At 34.2% G+C, this 21,008-nt stretch overlaps 1 protein-coding gene across 4 annotated transcripts in view; it reads right to left on the bottom strand.

The window, feature by feature from the left end:
* LOC100877900 (uncharacterized) overlaps nt 1-21,008 on the bottom strand; it is a 487,744-nt gene that overhangs the window by 104,409 nt on the left and 362,327 nt on the right. For all 4 annotated transcript variants that reach the window (XM_076538517.1, XM_076538520.1, XM_076538519.1 and 1 more), the window contains 2 exons: nt 17,407-17,519; nt 1,939-2,104 (listed from right to left, as the gene is read on the bottom strand). In XM_076538517.1, coding sequence (XP_076394632.1) covers nt 1,939-2,104; nt 17,407-17,519 — 279 coding nt within the window. The remainder of the gene's footprint in view (nt 1-1,938; nt 2,105-17,406; nt 17,520-21,008) is intronic.

Here is a 21,008-nt window from a genome sequence, read left to right on the forward strand (position 1 = left end):
ACTTGTGAACTAATATTATGACAAACTCTTGATGTAATGCCATGTCTAATATTCATACCGAAAACATGTTACAATCTTGTGATACAATGTTACTAAACGAACTAATGGCTTGTCGCGTAATATTAACCTATGTCCTAGTGCACCCTTAACACACGTCACAAACTTGTGAAATAATATAGCTTGCATTACCAACTTAATGTCACGTGATCGTTCTAATACTGCATGCTTAAAGCACCTCACAAAATAGTGACACAATATCATAACATTAATAACCTAACATTGCAATTGACTTAATAATTAAAACATTAATGACCTAACTTAAAGCACTTCACAAACTAGTGACACAATATTATAACACTAATAACCTAGCATTGCAATTGACTTAATAATTAAAACATTAACGACCTAACTTAAAGCACTTCACAAACTAGTGACACAATATCATAACACTAATAACCTAACATTGCAATTGACTTAATAATTAAAACATTAATGACCTAACTTAAAGCACTTCACAAACTAGTGACACAATACCATGACACTAATAACCTAGCATTGCAATTGACTTAATAATTAAAACATTAATGACCTAACTTAAAGCACTTCATAAACTAGTGACACAATACCATAACACTAATAACCTAACATTGCAATTGACTTAATAATTAAAACATTAATGACCTAACTTAAAGCACTTCACAAACTAGTGACACAATATCATAACATTAATAACCTAACATTGCAATTGACTTAATAATTAAATCATTAATGATCTGACTTCCCGAACGTAATGACCTAACCCTACAAACATCATTCACGAAAGTTGTCAGACGTCCCCTGTACAGCTCGTAGCCTCGTAACGTCGCAGACACGCTATAATTCCGGCAAATAGCATTTCCAGTCGACGTCAGAGACTTCTGGCGTTCGACACGTCCGCAAATATTTAAATAACACCCTCTGCCTCGCGGAGTGCCGTCTTCTTCCACGGAGGGTCGTACTTCGTGCGCGTTTTAATGTCACGCGACGACGAACGCGGCAAAACCAATTTCGCGAGGGGTTCCCCCTCTTACCGAAAGCGTTTCGCGAAAACCGGGAATGTCGCGAGTCAATACGCCATTCCGCTTTGCGTGGAGGGTTGCAGCCCTTTGTGCGAGCTCGAGGAAGGCCGCGTCGCGACGATGAGGATTGATAATGCATCCCGTGTCGTCAGCGACGACGCGCCTTCGACTTTTCTAACCCTCGAATTCAGGGAAGTTTTGTTACACCGTGTATCGTGTTGCGATCCTTCTTATCCACCCTTTGAACGATTTAAAGGTGTACTTTAGAGCCACTTACTTTTCAGGCTGAGGGTATTCGGTACTTTTGAAGATGAGTGCATCTCAGGTGCATCGATTTCTGCTGGATGCAGGCTGCAATTCTTTTGGGTACTCTTGATGTGTGCTTTTTGTTTTGGGAAAAGATTGCAAATTATGTCTTTAGATTTGCAAATTTTTTTTAGATTTGCATTTTTATAAGATCGTAACCTATAATTTTGACTAAGCAGTGCCAACACATTAAAACAATGACATGATATATTATTATTTCATGTCATAACATTATGTCAAAATCGTAACATGTTTTCAGTATGGACATCAGAACAATGACATGACAGTGGGTCATTAGTCCATGCTGACACTGTGTCCCAAGTTTGTGACATGATTTAGGCACATTAGGTGAACATTTGATAGGACAATTAGTTTGTGCTACAAGATTGAGTCACAAGCTTGCAATATATTTTAAGTATGTACTATACTTTGGATTTACTTTTTGAATAGTGGTACTAATGCGAACATAAGAGAAATTTGTTTAAAGAAAACTTTTCTAGAGATGTTGAAAGATGATAGACATTAGAAAAAATTGATTAAATGAAGAGATAAAATGTTTAGAAAGCGTACTTACTTGTAAGGGAGAAGCACAGCGGTGAAGTTAATTGCGATAGACATTCGGGTGCCGGAAGTAATTAAGTACCGACAGCGGATGTTAGGAGGATATAGGCCAGGATATCCGGGACTGGCTAGTATGCATCCGTCGTGACAATCAGTATCCTCGTAAACCCAATCACACTCTGCAAACATATGGAAATATTTGTGCGTTAGTTTCGATCAATTTATTGGCACAGTTTTATTTTTTATACATATACAGATTTGCGTACTTGGGTTTATTAATATTTACACGTTTGTTAATTTGGGAATTATTTAGACATTTTTTTAATATTGATGTACTGTTGACATATTTGTAAATTCGTAAATTAGCGACTTATTTATAAATTTGTAAATTAATGATGTACTTGTAAATTTATAAATTAATGACCCATTTGTAAATTTATAAAATAATGATGTATTTATAAATTTGTAAATGAGTAACATTTATTAAACTTATAAATCATTTACATATTTCCAAATCCATGAATTATTGTCGTGTCTCTAAAATCATAAACTGATAAAAAAATTTAAATTCATAAAAAGTAACATATTTTTAAATATGAACATTTGTAGCACATTTGAGAATTTATCCAAATTCTTTACGTATTAGGAAATATGAAACGCATCAATGTATCTACGTATACGTAAACACATGAATTATTTGCATATCGTTTAAACGCATAGTTTATTCACACATTTTTATACAAGTAAATTATTGTCATGTTAGTAAACTTGTAAATTATTGACATACTTCCGAATGCGTGAATTATTTACATATTTTTAAATGTATAAATCACTGTGATATTTGCAAACCTATAAAATATGCGCATATTTGTAAATGTGTAAATTGTATACATGCTTGCAAATATGTCAATTATTTGCATATTTGTGGAAGGGTGAAATATTTGCATGTCCGTGAATCTGTTCATTATTTACATATCTGTAAATGTACACATATATGTAAACTTGCATAACGTGTACACATATTTAATCTATTTGATGACATTAATTTATGGTGGTTAACTAGTAGTAATTTCAACACCTTGCTCTCAGTTTTCAACGTACGTTCGAGTTATTCCATAAAGTTTCCTTCGTTAAGAATTCTATTTTAACATTGTTGTGAAATGAGAATTCTGTTTTAACATTGTTGCAAAATTGTACGAGGTGAAATTTAAGGGTTGGGGGAAATTATACAGAATTAAATTTTGGGGTTGTGGGAAATTTTACTAAATTAAATTTAGGGGTTGTGTGAAATTATAAGAAATTCAATTTGAGGGTTGTGAGAAAGTATACAAAATTAAATTTAGGGGCTGTGTGGAATTTAATATAATCTTGAACAAAATTAAATTTAGGGGTTGTGTGAAATTATAAGAAATTAAATTTGGGGGTTGTGAGAAAGTATATAAAATTAAATTTAGGGGTTGTGTGAAATTATAAGAAATTAAATTTGGGGGTTGTGAGGAAGTATACAAAATTATATTTAGGGGCTGTGTGAAATTTAATTTAATTTTGAACAAAATTAAATTTGGGAGCTTGTGTGAAATTATGCAAAATTAAGTTTAGAGGTTATGTGAAGTTATGCAATATTAAATTTAGAGGTTACGTGAAGTTATACAAAATTAAATTTAGAGGTTATGTGAAGTAATACAAAATTAAATTTAGAGGTTATGTGAAATCATACAAACTTAAATTTAAGACCAACGCAAAATTATACAAAATTAAATTTAAGACCAATATAAAATTATACAAAATGAAGTTTACAACTGTCATAAAATTATACAAAACTTTGCGACCAATACAAAATCATACAAAGTCAAACTTAAGAGTTGCAAATCACACAAAATAATACAAAACATAGTTCAAAACAAATTATTGACTGAGTCCCTCAAATTCCCTAATTCCTGAACATACTATTCACAGTACCACAGTAACAAAACAGAATTACGCAACTGCATTTGCTAGCGTATTGCATCAAAACAGAATCAATCCGCAAGCAAATATAATACAAACGACGAAGGGAAACGCGTCGCCAGACGTTCAATTAAAATTCTGGGAACAGGACTGGAAACGTCGCGAAGTATTCGCTGTAAATTTCGCCATGTGCCAATATCAGTTCGCGATTTAATCGCGCTGCCTCGGTACTCGCGCAGCACGCGGACATTAGTGGAAAGTTATGGGCCGAGGGTGGCGCGATTCGACGCCTATCGATAGTTAAAGTGCGCTACGATGATTGAAAAAAGAGGTATTCGCGTGAAATATACTGGTCGAGTCTCCATTCTGAATTACTGGACTGTCGGACACGATACCGTTCGATACATTTTAATCTTCTAAATCGTTTGATATTTTATTTAAAACGAATATTGTATAATTATTAGCTTTCATGTGGGTGAAATATGACTTCAATGCTGATAGAATAAAAGGATATTTAAGTTTATTTCATTTTTGGTATATTAATCGTTTTACTTAAATTATGTGCATTTTTAGAAAATTGTCTTACGTGTAAGACATATTTAATTATATTTTATTCTTGCTGTATTGTGATATTTAATTTATATCTATTTTTAGAAAATTATTATTTTGTTCTTATTGTATGTACTGTACATTTAATCCATATAAAAGCAATTTTAATCTTTAGAAAATTATCATAGTGTTCTTATTACATGTATTACACATTTCACTCATATGAAAACAATTTTAATTTTAGTGGAAAATATTTTTCCATTCGAAATAATCATGCGACTATATGATCATATAAAAGCAATTTTAATTTCAAGTCAAAAATATTTTTCATACGAAATAATCATGCATATGTTACACATGTGTTATACGTGTATGTTACACATGTGCTATATGTACGTATGTGTTACAGTCAAAAATATTTTTCATATGAAATAATCATGCATATGTTACACATGTGTCATATGTGTATGTTACAGTCAAAAATATTTTTCATATGAAATAATCATGCATATGTTACACATGTGTTATATGCATATGTTACACATGTGTTATATGTATGTGTATGTTACAGTCAAAAATATTTTTCATATGAAATAATCATGCATATGTTACACATGTGTTATATGCATATGTTACACATGTGTTATATGTATGTGTATGTTACAGTCAAAAGTATTTTTCATATGAAATAATCATGCATATGTTACACATGTGTTATATGTATATGTTACAGTCAAAAATATTTTTCATATGAAATAATCATGCATATGTTACACATGTGTTATATGCATATGTTACACATGTGTTATATGTACGTGTATGTTACAGTCAAAAATATTTTTCATATGAAATAATCATGCATATGTTACACATGTGTCATATGTGTATGTTACAGTCAAAAATATTTTTCATATGAAATAATCATGCATATGTTACACATGTGTTATATGCATATGTTACACATGTGTTATATGTACGTGTGTGTTACAGTCAAAAATATTTTTCATATGAAATAATCATGCATATGTTACACATGTGTAATACGTGTGTCACACATACAGTTAAGAATGAATAATATACAATTAGCAAAGATTAAAATAATAAATGAAACAGAATTTTAACCAAAGTTAAACGTGAAAAGCAAGAACGTCAGAAGGATGGCGAATTCGAATTAATCTTGTTCACAAAGTGTGAAAATTTGCCTTTCCATGATCCACTGTTATCCCGGGTGCAGAGGAGCGGGAAAAAAGATGAACAACGACGGCAAGAGAAAAAGACGAGGGAATTTCAGCGAACCGTGAGGAAATTTAAGAGTGACTCTCGAGAAACGGCCGGCAATGCAGACAGTCGGAGGAGAAAAGCAGCGTCGAAACGCTAAAACAAATATTGTTTAACGAGCACACCGTATAACTGGCTGCTGTATGATATTTACGAACAGCCACTCGGTTGCTACAATTTTTTCTCTTTATACGAATGCACGGTATTAAGTGCACGTACGTGTACAGAATTTTGTGTACTAATCAACTTCAATGAGAGAAAATAGTGGATATTTCGTGTAATTCTGTGTAAAAATATTTACTCTGTGCTGGGTAACCTTGGAGGTAATTGTAGATATTTCGTGTAATTCTATGGGGGAATTTTAGGAGGAATTAATTAATTAAAAGAAAGGTATGAAATAATTATATAGTTAAGAGAGTTGCAAGTTTTTAGGTTATGTCTCTAAGTCTTTGTGCGACGCCTATTAATTTGCATATAGGGTCTTTGTGGTAGAATGTATTAAATAGGGTAATTTTAATAGTTATTTCAGTACTTAATTTAATAGTTACCAAGAGGAAAATTTGCAAGTCTAAAAATTCAGAAATTTAATATTCAAAATTATGGACAACTTACAAAAGACCGAAAATATGAAAATTGAAACTAACTTTAAAAAGTCACCCTTCAAAAAATCCTATAACGATCTTCGAACATTAAACACGAGAGAAGGTATCTAAAATGCAACAAAAGAATCTGAAATTATTCTAATTTACAAGGTGAAATATCATTCTGAAGCATCTTTCTCCAGCGCCTCATTTTCTTCGCGTTTCTCTCCTCTCTCGAAGGCATATCGTTGTTACGCTTCGTTGTCCCCTTTCTCTGTCCATGTTTTTTGCTTAGTTTTATATATCCGGTGGATGCAATTGTCATAATGGGTGGACCCATTAGAGATGGGACGCGTCCAGCCCGTGGGTCTCTCTGAATTTATATAATGCCTTCTCTCCACCCTCGGAACTCCTTTTTTTTCCACGTCCTTTAGCATATTTTTTTACGCTCGAGCCCACCTTTTCGGCTCCCTGCGCTGTATTCTGTTCGTCCCTTTCTTTCTTTTTTCATTTTCCATCTAATTGTTCGCGTCCGAAGCCGCTTAATTCCATTCCTTTCTTTTCCTTCGCTTTTGTCCTTTTTGGCGCGGTTCAACATGTCCTCGTAATTAAACGGCCGCTTCCTGCGTTTGTTCTTGCTTTCTCGGGCTGTAACGCGCTGTCGTGAAAATCGTTGAACGTCGATAAAACATTCTTAATATTTCACCGGAATAAACGTAATTCACTTAGGTTTCTGTCTCGTTTTAACTTTTGTCTGAATGGATGGAAACGTTTTTGTTAGAAAGATTCACAACAGTAAAGTTCTTAAATTCTGTAAACTTAAACTATTTAATGATAAAGTACTTTGTAATCTTTTTAACAAGTTCTACTTAATTCTTCAAAGTCATTCTTTGGTTCTGCAAAGTTAGATTTATGAATAATTGTGAAATACGTGAGTTATAAGATAAATAAATCGTGAGGTGGAGCGAGGAGGCCATCTTACGGCGGCCATCTTGAATACATCGTATGGCGGCCATCTTAAGTATATCTTACATATAGCTAGTGTGCACTTAAACAAAATGGCGCAGCAACTTAACCAAATCTCCACTTATTATTATAATAGAATTCACAAATTTTGTTACAGTAAATTATGATTTTCGAAAAGAATGTTCGATATCTGTCCTCCCACAAAGTATAACATCATAATCAATAAAAAATGCAAAAGTTAAACGCTCAATTACGTTCTCAATGCACGAACTCAACGTTCCGTATCCAAACATTCAGCAATAAGTACATACGAAACATACTGACGCGAATCAGCTCTAGTAATCAAATAAAGTTTCTTTATTTTCATCGGTTGTTGCGATCGGTTAACTCTCCCTTCGTTGTGCACTTTATTTTCTATCTAGCCATTTTCCGGTTTTCCAATGCTGACCGTGTTGCAACAGCGTAGCTTGCAGAACGGGAACGTTTTTGATTTCGCATACTTTGCAAACGTTTGTCAGGTCATCCGGAAGATACAATGTAAACGGTGTATGCACGAAAACTGTGTATTCTGGGCAAGGCTTTTCCCTCGTCGGGTTTTCGGTACGGAAATATTTGTTTTTTAACGATAGACGGCATTTATCGTAACATCATCGCGTGGTTTTATTGGTAGATATTGCTGGCTGGATAGAGTCCTCGAAAGTTCTATTTTTGAATGGTTCTGTTGTGTATTTTGACTGAAATTTTCTTATTGAAGATATAAAATGTTTTTAAAATGTAATAGCAATTGTATTTATTATGAAGAAAATAAATAAACATTGTAAATATACATGTTTATAATTGCATTTATTACTGACAAAATAAATAAACATTTTAAATGAACATGTTGACAATTGCATCTATTATTAAGAAAATAAATAAACATTAAAAATACACATGTTTGTAATTGCATCTATTATTAAGAAAATAAATAAACATTATAAATACACATGTTGACAATTGCATCTATTATTAAGAAAATAAATAAACATTAAAAATAGACATGTTGACAATTGCATTTATTATTAAGAAAATAAATAAACATTAAAAATAGACATGTTGACAATTGCATTTATTATTAAGAAAATAAATAAACATTAAAAATAGACATGTTGACAATTGCATCTATTATTAAGAAAATAAATAAACATTAAAAATACACATGTTAACAATTGCATCTATTATTAAGAAAATAAATAAACATTATAAACACACATGTTGATAATTGCATCTATTATTAAGAAAATAAATAAACATTAAAAATAGACATGTTGACAATTGCATCTATTATTATAAAAATAAATAAACATTAAAAATACACATGTTAACAATTGCATCTATTATTATAAAAATAAATAAACATTATAAACACACATGTTCATAATTGCATCTATTATTAAAAAACTAAATAAACATTAAAAATACACATGTTCACAATAATATCTATTATAACCAAAATAAAATTTCATTTTCAATTTAATATACAAAAACACACCATATGAAAATAACCAAACCGCAGTCAAAGAAATATAGTTTCTAGAAGCATGTTTATTTTTTATTTCAAGTACAGCTTTACCCAGAGCTGCATTTCACCCGGTATTTTTCATAACGCGCAAACTTTTTTTCATGCGATGGTTATGACGTACATATACGCTAACGATGAATAATTCGTTCCTGCACGAAGTGCATTTTCAGCGATGAACCATAACGTTTAAGGGGTTAAAATCTGGTTTCGAAATGATCCTTGTTATTTAAAATATCATGCTCAGACCACGTCTTCGGGGAGATCCTTCTTCAATCTCTTTATTCTGAAAGTACAGTTCTTTTTTCTCGGTTTCGTACGAGTTCTCTGTTACGACCTAGAACTCGTTGGAGGAGTCTGGAAATGAAATCTGACAAATGTCGCGACATGACAACCTCTTCGGGATGAAAGAAGAGGCATTTATGCAGCAGCTTGTCGAAGAATCGCGTGTTGCCAGAGGAATATATCTTCGGGAGAGCTTTTGGAGTGAATTCGATATATCCTTGAAATAATGTTATGTAGGGATTAATATGAAACATTTGAAACAATCTATAAATTTTTATATGTTAGGACTTTGTGCCACAGGAATCTTGTAATGTTAGAACAAATCGCGTCATTACAATTTAAACAGGGCTTCTAATTTAAGGGAAAAATGCTAAAAAATTACCTTGCGTTACTGAAATCTTGTAATGTGACAAATTACATCCCTGCAATTTGCACAGTTCTCCCAATTTTATAAAAAACACACAAAATTCTAAAAATGTATGGCAGTCCCATTTCCAAGACCATATTATATTACTCTGACAGCAAACACCACCTTGTAAATTTGCAAGAAAGTGACCTACCTTCCCCAATATATCAACGACTTTCACGTGCACTCGAAATATGGCGATATAAGTCACAGACAGTCGAACCGATTCAATCGGTGCATCATTTGACAGATCATGTCTGTCTGTTAGAAATGGTTCGAAGATCCGAATGAGATATTCGAGGAGAATACAGTGGATAAGGGTAAACGGAACGGAAGAAAAACGAACCTTCAACCGATTGACAAACAGATCAATCGCCAGTTTTATGTATGCGATCCTCTTACCTAGCGATTTGTTCCAACCAGGTTAAATTTGAATTTGAAGATAGGGTACACGGAATTTTTTACAGAGAAGAACTAGGATGTTACGGACACTCATACGTTTGTTCGAGTGCCAGAATAATTACATTCTATTGATTTTACTGTTGTAACGCAGCTGGGTTGTGGGTTCTTTCAATATGTAAAGTTTGGAAGTTTTAAGTTTTTTGGGGGAGAGAAAAGGCGGAGGAGGCGGATTTTATATTTTACATTTGGGAAATTTGCAATATTGTAATATCTCAAGGTTCCAATATTCTAAATGTCCTAAAGTTTCAATATTATAATGTGACAATATTTTGAAAGTCTTGGTATCTCTGTATCAGAAGTCCCAAAATGTCAATGTCTCAATATTCCAATATCTCAAGGAAAGTATAAATATTTGTATTAAAGTATCAATAATCCAAGGTTTCAAGGTTCAAAATGTCCTACAACCTCAGAGTCCCAATATTATATATCCCCAATATCCCAAAGTGTGATTGTTCCAAAGACACAACATCCCAAAGTACCAATATTCCAAGGTTTCGAGGTTCCAAATGTCCCACAACCCCAGATTCCAATATCCCAAAGTCACAATATCTCAAAGCCTCAATATCCCAAATCCCCAATATTCTAAAATCCCAATATCTCAAAATTCCAATTTCCCAAAGTGCCAATATCCCAAAGTCCCAATACCTCAAAACTCCAATATTCCAAAGTCCCAATATCCCAAATCCCCAATATTCCAAAGTTCCATCACATCAAAGTCCCATCACCTCAAAACTCCAATATTCCAAAATCCCAATATTCCAAATCCCCAATATTCCAAAGTCCCATTACCCCAAAGTCCCAATATTCCAAAGTCCCATCACTTCAAAGTCCCATTACCCCAAAGTCCCAATATCTCAAAGTCCCAACACCTCAAAACTCCAATATTCCAAAGTTCCAATATCCCAAATCCCCCATATTCCAAAGTCCCATCACCTCAAAGTCCCATCACTTCAAAGTCCCATTACCCTAAAGTTCCAATATTCCAAAGTCTCACCACCTCAAAATCCCATTACCCCAAAGTCCCAATATCTCAAAGTCCCAACACCTCAAAACTCCAATATTCCAAAGTTCCAATATCCCAAATCCCCCATATTCCAAAGTCCCATCACCTCAAAGTCCCATCACCCCAAAGTCCCAATATTCCAAAGTCCCACCACCTCAAAATCCCACCACCCCAAAGTCCCAAAACCTAACCTTGAAACTCCCAATTGAACAATTCCTAACTCCTCCACCCCCACTTCCCAAATTCCTCCCTCACACTTCAACATCTCACTTCACCCCCATAACACCACATCCCAAAAAAACCATCAAATCCAACTACCAACTCGATCGAATATGCAACCGAACCAAAACTGATTCCAGGTCGCATCGCTCATCCACTCTCCGACCATGAACACAGGAAAAGATTTAAGGTTTCCTTCACCACGAAGAAGCAACTGCCATCGATAATGGAGTGACGGAACACTCGTCGTTTTACCGGCGGTTTGTGTAGCGGCAATAAGAAAGATAGAGCGGATGAGTCGGCCACAGTAAAAGCAGTGGTGAAAGCTTCTGAATGCACACAGGCCGTCCATGTATAACGAGACGACAACGATTCTCGATTATCCCTGGGAGAAAAGCTAGACCCTTCCATATGCGAGGGACGTACGATTCCCTACGACGTGACTCCGACCATCGGATGAGCTCGATTTTTTGGCAACCGACACCCGGTTCCCTTTTATTGAGATTCAAGCACGGATCTGGGGGAAAAGATTCTCGCCGAGGATGAAGGGGAATCTGAACGGAAATGTGGCGGTTGGGTTCACAAACTGGTCTTTTGTCTTTGATGGGGACGGATCGTGAGATTTTAGGGGTGTTGGAATTTTTTAATTTTGGGGGAGTTTGGAATTTGAGGGTTTGTATAGGGGTTTAAGAATTTTAGAATTGTTAAGTTTCTTAATTTCATTTGTGAATTACAGTTTTGTCATTCCCAAATGTCGGCATCCTAACTTCATAAATTTTAATTCTAAATAAATGTAACAGAACATATCAAATATGTTGGAAATATATCATATATCATATTATCTAAAATTCTAAAATGTATCAGAGACCGAGTACTAGAAATTTTTAACTTTTAAGTGTTGAAAACTAAATGTATCAATTTCCCAAGGTACCTATCCTAAAATCCTAAAATCCTAAAATCCTAAAATCCTAAAATCCTAAAATTCCACACCTTCAATCCACAAACATCTCCTAAAATCTGACCACCCAAAAGTGGACCTTCACCATCAAATAAAATACCTGCAATAATAATTCCGTCTTCCCTAATTAAACGGCTACTCGCAACATCAGCAAGCAACATCGGCCATTAATTATGATTGTCGACACGGTTGACGAGGCGTCAGATTTCCAGCAAAGTCGAAAGGCTTGATTTACGCTTTTAATCGATGCATCGAAGGATCACGCAACCGATAGCGTGCCAATTATCTCACCGTATTGTGCACAGCATACATATTACTTACACGCACGTTGCACCTCGCTGCGAGAACAATGAATAATTTATAGACACCAAAATTGAGCCTTACACCGACAGCGCTCGATCGATACGTCGGATTATTAACAAACGCTTCAAATTGAACTTCGTCAAGGTACTCGAGATAAAAATGATTGCCCCACGCATAACGCTCTCCAGTTCGGTTTTTTCCAAAAAAAAAAAGAGAAAAAGGATACAGAAAAATGATCTGGTATTGAAACGACATGTATTTCAACTTCCAGTTACATCGATGCAACATTTTTACGATGTTTCAGTTCATTTTTTTTATACTACTCGTTTCCTGGAAACGGCGTGACGAATGTGCGTCCATTTTGTGGCGGAATCGTGTTCAATTCCGCTCAGCAGTAAATCCTCGCGGGAGTAAATTATTTCGTAGATATGCGTATGAATCATGCAAGTGTATTATATGTATTATGCAAGTTGTTGTTGAGGAATTAAAGGATTATTAATTGTGAAGTGAATTGGATTAGGGAGATTTAGAGTGGTGATATTTTTGTGGGTGTAGAGATGGGCTTGAGAGTGTATTAGCATGTGGGGAATTATGGAGGTCTCAAGTTCAGAAATTTGATAATTGTAAGGTTTTTTCAAGATTAAAAATTCTTTAATTTAAGGTTTCAAGGTTATGAGATATCAAGGATGCAAAGTCCCTAGATTTTTGGGGCACTAAGATTGTGAGATTCTAGGTACCAAGGTTCTGAAGTTCCAAATTTCTAAAATTATCAAGTTGGAAAATTTTCAAATTGTAACATATCAAGGTTGTAAACTTTCAAAGCCCCAAAATCCCAAGTTCCTGGAGATCCAAAGTTCTGAAGTCCCCAGATTGTAAAATTTCCAAGGTCCCTAAGATCCTAGTTCCTGAAGTCCCTAAATCAGCAGAGGCTCAGATCTTAAAATCATAAGATCCTCAACTCTTGAAGTCCTAAACCCTTGAGGTCCTAAATCCTTGAATTCCTAAACTCTCAAAGTCCCAAAATTTCAAGTTCCAGGAGATCCAAAGTCCTAATATCCCCAGATTGTAAAATTTCCAAGGTCCCCAAGATTCTAGTTCCTAAAGTCCCTAAATCAGCAGAGGCTCAGATCCTAAAATCATAAGATTCCCAAATCTTGAAGTCCTAAACCCTTGAATTCCTAAACTCTCAAAGTCCCAAAATTTCAAGTTCCAGGAGATCCAAAGTCCTAATATCCCCAGATTGTAAAATTTCCAAGGTCCCCAAGATTCTAGTTCCTAAAGTCCCTAAATCAGCAGAGGCTCAGATCCTAAAATCATAAGATCCTCAACTCTTAAAGTCCTAAGCCCTTGAAGTCCTAAATCCTTGAATTCCTAAACTCTCAAAGTCCCAAAATACCAAAATTCCCAAAGATCCAAAATTCCAAAATCCCCAGATAATAAAATTCCCACACTTCTAAAGTCACCGTGCAACTTCGAAGACCACAAGGTCTAAGCCCCCAAACTTTCAAGACGCTAAACTTCCAAGGTCCCACTTCCCAACTCCCAAAATCCAGATTATCAAATTTCCAAGGTCTTAAAACCCCTAAGCTCTTAAAGTTCCCAAATCTTAAAGTGCCACTATCCTCGACAATACTAAAATCCGAAGATTTCAAAGTTTTTACCTCGTAAAGTTTTCAAAGTCCAAACTTTCGAAAATCCGAAAGTAGCAAACTTCTAAAGTCTCCATCGTTACAAGACTAATGTTAACAAAGTAATATGAGTGTCGTGAAAATGGTGGAAAAAGTAATTTCGAAAGTTTCCCGCACACATGGTCCACCGGTTAAATCCGAACATCTCGTTGATCGTCCGCAAGATTCAAGTCCGGCGACGCTTGAAGAAAAGAGGGAAGAGTTTCCCCAACAGAGGCCACGGGATAAGGGCATTCTTTTGCCGAGTGAAATCCGGTGAGAAAATGTGAGAAAGGCTCCGGTTTCGAGGACCCTCTAACCCAGGGAACGTTTGCACTCGACGTTAATTCCAGAACGGTCGGAAGAGGAACAGAACGTTGCTCGAAGAGGGTGGGACGATAGGGGTTGTCGTTGGACGCAGAAATTTCCTTGCGCAAACAGAACAGAGGCGAAATTTCTGCCTAGTTAAAACGAAAATTATGCGAGCTTAAGTGCGGGACAGTTCGGGCTTAACCGAATAAGGGTGCAAGGGAAATTTCGGCGGTCAAAGGGAGGAAACGTTAACGACGAGAACCGCCGATCCCTGTGAAATCAGTTCGAAAAGTGTCCGGCCTGAAAATTCGGTTAAAATCGTATAACAATCGGCATGAGGGTTAAATGGCTGTAACGTTTCGTTCGCAATGGTGGACCATCTAGCAAATTATCTGATGGTAATGATCGCTGGAACGACTGTGGGCAGAGCTGGGAATGGCAAATGGAATGGGCGAACTTGCGAAAGTGAGCTCGATGAAACTGTTCTGGATTTAGCTACTGGATTAATAGTTGCTTTTGAGTGTTCAAGAAGGTGCTTATAAGGAAAATCGGATTTATGTCTCGGCAAGTTTCGGTATCATTAGAGTGTTTTATCTTCATTGCCTTAGTTATTGTTTTGGTACTGCGTGTGGTTTTGGAACTTCGTGAGGGCGAATGATTAACAACTTTACTTTGTTATTCGACGTTTAATTGCACCACGTTGTTTAAATTAAATTTGAATACTTGGTTTTAACATTTAAAATGCGAGTTTCGAATACTTTATTAAAGAACAAGTATTTAATATTCAAGTAAGAACAGATTCGTTGAGCAACCCTTTGCCTTTCTTAATTTTGAGAAAAATATGTTTTTGAATTTTTGCGGACAACAATAATAAAATAATAAATCTTCTCTATTTTAAAAGTTAAGTAAAAAGTGTTGTATAACATTGTAAATTTTTAATGTTTTAAAATAATACCATGGAAGACTATTACTACAAAAACATATGTGCACTAAATTGCAATGAAAGCAAAATATAAATTCATTTATGTTTGACAATTTATATAACATATATTGTGCACTGTATTTTATGTAACATATTAACAATACAGTACAATAAAGATTTATCAGATAATGTAATTACAAGTTAATTACGTCGCACAAAAGAATTCGTCAACATGAAATTCATGAACGATAAATTGAAAAGTTTAATACGAGAGGTTAATAAAAATTTCAAGAACGATCGCAATATAATCTTCCTCCCAAGTTTAATTAATTTAATCCTCCGCAATGTCGGATGAGTATCGGAACGTTTCAAGTGGAGCTGCATGTTTCAAATTCAGAAGTGCCTCTACATTTCGAAAACAAGTTCCTGTGCAAATGACTCTAATCAGATAATGTTTCGTATACATGTACACAGTACTTGAACACATTAACATACATTTTGCATTCCCTGTTTCTATTTGAAATCAATTACCGTAATTTTGTATGCAATACGTTTATGTCGATACTCGAGTCATCAAAATTGGGGAATTTGTTTAAAGTTTGATGAAGTCGGTACAAGTGTATGGAAGCATATGTGCACATATGTGACAAATTTCATGTGTGTATATATGATTTATAGTAAAAATAAATAGAAATATTTTTGTAGATTAAGATTTTAGAAGGTTGGGAATAACTATTCATACTCGTGTATTATTTTATTTTTTCAAAGATGGAAGTTGTGAAGGTTCGGTTCCTGAATTGAGGTTATGTTGCATGCACCGTCGATTCTACGGATAAATTGTTCGAATTCACAGATATGAAATAAAGTATTAAAATATAGAATTAGAATGTAAAAGTTGAGATATTAGAAATAACATGCACGTAGAAATTAAAATATTAAAATTAAAATAGATATAAAATTTGAGAATATGAAATTGCAAATCTATCTGTGAATATTAAAATTGAAATAGACATGAAATTTAAAAATATTAAAATTGAAGTAGACATGAAATTTAAGAATATTAAAATTGAAATAGACATGAAATTTAAGAATATTAAAATTGAAATATATATAGAATGTAAGAATAAATATAAAGCCTAAGAATATTAAAATTCGAATGGATATAAAACTTTACAAGTTTGTATAAAAATCGCGAATTTCGAGATTGCAAAGCGAGTGCTTTCATAGATCATTTCCGGAGGACTTTTTTTAATATCGTATCGATGTACATGGATCATGAAACAAGATAGGGAATAGATATCGCGTATCATTGATCCGTGGTATTGGTCTATTACGAACGAAAATGTACTCGTTAATGATACGATCGCATAATATCCTGCAGGGAGATAAAGTTATCAGTAACGAAGCTACCGACTGGTTGGATCAATGTTTGATCTGCTGGCTGGGACAATTTCGTGTACTCGTTCGATTCTGTGTCTGTTCGATACTGGAAAGGTGAGTTTACGTAATGGTGTAATTCCGTCTAGTTCCATGGTTTCGCGATATTCTTTTTGACGTGTGATTTTGATAAAAAGACAGGGTATGTTCGTTAAAGCAACTTCATTAACGAAGTAGGTTGTTTTTCTTTGCTTTTCATAATCGATACTGCGATTGGTCTCTTTCGATGTTTTTATTTTATTGCTTATTTAATTGTTATGGGTATGAAGGATAGTTATTTTATATTTTATTGTTATATTATTATTTATTATTATTGCTATTATTAGATTTATTATTATTTATATAGTATTATTTCTATTATTAGATTTTTTGTATTTAGATTCTTATTATATTATTATTTATTATTTATTATTATTGCTATTATTAGATTTATTATTATTTATATAGTATTATTTCTATTATTAGATTTTTGTATATTGTATAATTTTAAACTTAGCACATTGTATTAAAGTATATCAATTTCATAAGTGAAATGGTACAAATTAAAAAACTGTACAGTTTATTTAACGATTGCGTTTAGTATATGCCATATTATATTATAATGCAATATAAGAAGAGTCTGACTCACCAGTATTATTCACAGTGTCTCCACCTTTCACAGGCCAGCCAACAGATATGCTTGCTTTGGAGGAGAAACTGAAGTATGCCAGAAACTGTGATCTCGTAGTATTTTCATTTATCCTGCAACAAAAAAGTAAAATAATATATTAGTATATTATCAGTAACCATACACCAGTATCTTGTCAGTCACAGAATAATATTTAATTAGTCAAGAAACTGCAACTTTTGAACAAGCATGCTTGTAATCAACATATGTGATTCATATATGATACATGAGACTCCATCTTGTTTTACGAGTACTTCAGTCATTAATCATTTATTTATATCAACGAAAGTTTTTAATAAAATTGATACTTGACATTAAGCTATTTTTTAAGTTATTCATCCCTTTAATTCTATTATAATAAGTTTTGAGGTTAATCATTCTTTTAACATGCAGATGTCGCTGACTCTCCGGACGAACTCTTTATATGTATTTCTATTATGAAAACTAATAACAAAAGTATTTATACTAGAGTACATTAAGTTTATATATATAAAAGTACATATCTAGATTTAACTTAAAATAGATAACAGTTCTGATGATCTAATAATCAATACACCACACAATACAGTCAAAGAGGTAATATTCCATCAAGGCAATATTGACAACCATGAAACATGATTCATAGCCTTGATACTCGTATGTCTTGATACCTGATATATGATGACCCTAAGGACTCAACACTAGAAGCCGATTATGTCATCAAATGTTCTATAGTAGCTATATATTGTCTGAGAGGAGAAAGTGGTTTATAGCTCGTTGCAAATGCTACTGACAATTATGGGATTTAATACTAATAACTCCTCAAATTACACGACGGGTTAATGATGATACCGAGCCTCGAAATCTGCAATTAATCAATAATAATAATTCTTGGGTCACGTGGTGCGATAATTCTGTGAAATTATGGGAATTTTGGACATTTAGGGCATTTGGGGAATTTGGGGATTTTTGGAAATTTGGGGAATTTGGGGAATTTGGGGATTTTTGGAAATTTGGGGAATTTTGTGAATTTTGGGATTTTTGGACATTTTGGGAATTTTAGCAATTTTGGGAAGTTTGGGAATTTGGGGAATTTCGTGAATTTCGTGAATTTTGGAATTTTTGGACATTTTGGGAATTTTAGCAATTTTGGGAATTTGGGGAATTTTGTGAATTTTTGAATTTTTGGACATTTTGTGAATTTCAGCAATTATAGGAAGTTTTGGAATTCTAGGAATTTCAGGAATTATGGGAAGTTTGAGAATTTTAGGAATTTTAGGATTTGGAAATTTTGAGTACTTTGGGAATTTTTGAAATTTTTAGAATTTTGGAATTTGGGAATTTAAGAAACCGGGAACATTGGAATTTACAATTTAAAAGTTTCGAAAAAGAACTTACAATACGTAAATTCAAAAACTTCAATTTAGCAGGGACAAAAGACAAAATCATTATCTTAATTCTTCTGACTTCAATCCAAATTCTGTAGAACGATATGAAATAGAGTAAGAAAGTTGTGCCCGAGGCAAGGGCGATTCTGACCCCAGCACACAGAAGACAAGAAGCGCATCCTAGGATTCCGTAGACACGGGACAAGCACATCGGAGACGGTGTTTCTAATTCGATTATTTAGTTAGGTCAGGTTAGCTCCAGTCGGGTTAACGTCAGCCGGTGGCAGAGGTTACTCAAGGCACTCGTAACTCCTAATTCTATTTACTTACAATAAATCTCCTTCATTCGGTCCTATCTCATCCGCGCGATTTGATTAGCTGCCAATCCGCCTGCAGCTTCGTTTGTGACGCGTTCGAAACTTCCGGTGCTTCTTGAACCCGAACCGTCTCGGTTTTGTTCGGGACTGTTTCTGATTTATAGAACGTGTCTCGATCGAGAACAATATGTCGTCACGGAAATTCAACGAAACCGACGAATGGTCCGTGATTTACGAGACACTCTTCGAAACTCGTTCCACTTCGCGCACTCTCAACTTTACCCTTCTTTCGTTCTTCGCTGGGCAGCCGCGGGCACTTCCGGGCAATGATGAATTGATCTCGCAATTTGAAAACTTTTCGTTTGTATATTTCTCCTGCAATTTCTTAATCTTATGCTTCTCAAATTTATACACGGTATTAAAAAATTATACACAGTTGGAAAAATAACGGAACTTTTTAAATAAAAAGAAAAGAATTAATTTTTTTTATACAAAATGCATCTGCATCAATACAGCACTGGGCTCACACAATGTTAACATAGTTTTTTTATGTCGTTCTGCGGAATCGCTTCGAACACCCTTGTCATAGGGTAACATTTCTGTCCAAAATCCGTCACGAAGATAAAATTGCAAGGTTTTGACGACCCTTCAAAAATGTAATATTTCAGTATTTCTAAATTTGTAAAGTTCCTGTCTTCATCGACGTTCAACTTTCAGATTAACCTTGAGATCTCGTACCGACAGTGAATCGTAAAAGCGAGTATTTACAGAAAACTGGTTCGCTTTTAAAGAAGAAGCCGATCGACACCTGTGCAGGAGAATCCATCGAAGCTGTCGCAACAATGAGATGCGGAAGACCCTCCTCTTGTTAACGTCGAAACGGCTGACAAAGGGGATGGACTCGCCTCTTAACTTCACCCCGGTAGACGGTGAATAACCTTCTCGATGAGAATGCCAGGGTAAAACCATGAAGAGGTGGGAAAAAGATTTCTGTCCTTTCAATTCCCTCGCTTTGTTATTCTTTTCTGTAGCCGGAACGTAAGACTAATGGAAGATGAAAGACATTTCTCATGCCGGAGACGGAACGGGAAATTCGTTTTATAAGCAGAATCGAAGCACTTGAGAAATCAAACGATTTATCAGAGTAGGAGTTTGGTTTCTATTGTAATTGTTTCGTTAGCTAGGGTTATAGTAACTTGTTTCTCTACGTTTATTCCATACCGAAGTATATGATTCGCTCGATAAGATGTCTTTTATTTTGACTCGATAATTTAATTGTTTTATGCATATGTGAATGTTCAAAGTATTTGCATAGCCTGTCTATGTATAAATACATCTAAGGATGCTAAAATATTTAAGTGTATAATATGTGTATGATATGTATGATGTGTGTATGATAAGTTAAATGTGTATGATATGTGTAATACATGTATGATAAGTTAAATGTGTATGATATGTATAATATGTGTATAAATACATCTAAGGATACTAAAATATTTAAGTGTATAAAATGTGTATGATATGTGTAATGCATGTATGATAAGTGTATAACACTTAAGAGTCTATAATATGTCGTATGTGTTAGAAAATTATTATTAAGATCCATATACACATGAGAGTTACATATGAGACAGCAATGATTAAGAACAACATATGAGTCACACATGAGAAAATAACTAGGACATACATATGAGTTGTACATGAGGAAAAGCAACGATTAAGAGCAACATCTGAGTTATATATGAGAAAACAACGATTAAGAGCAAAGTAATAAAAGAACAGGTCAGACTGAAAATTCGTAATGGAATAAATTGAAACACCTCCGCGTAATAAATCACAAGAATCTTGCTAGTACGAACAACGGCGAATCACGCAACTG

The sequence above is a fragment of the Megachile rotundata genome, chromosome 12, assembly GCF_050947335.1.
Source record: "Megachile rotundata isolate GNS110a chromosome 12, iyMegRotu1, whole genome shotgun sequence".
NCBI classification, from domain to species: Eukaryota; Metazoa; Arthropoda; class Insecta; order Hymenoptera; family Megachilidae; genus Megachile; species Megachile rotundata.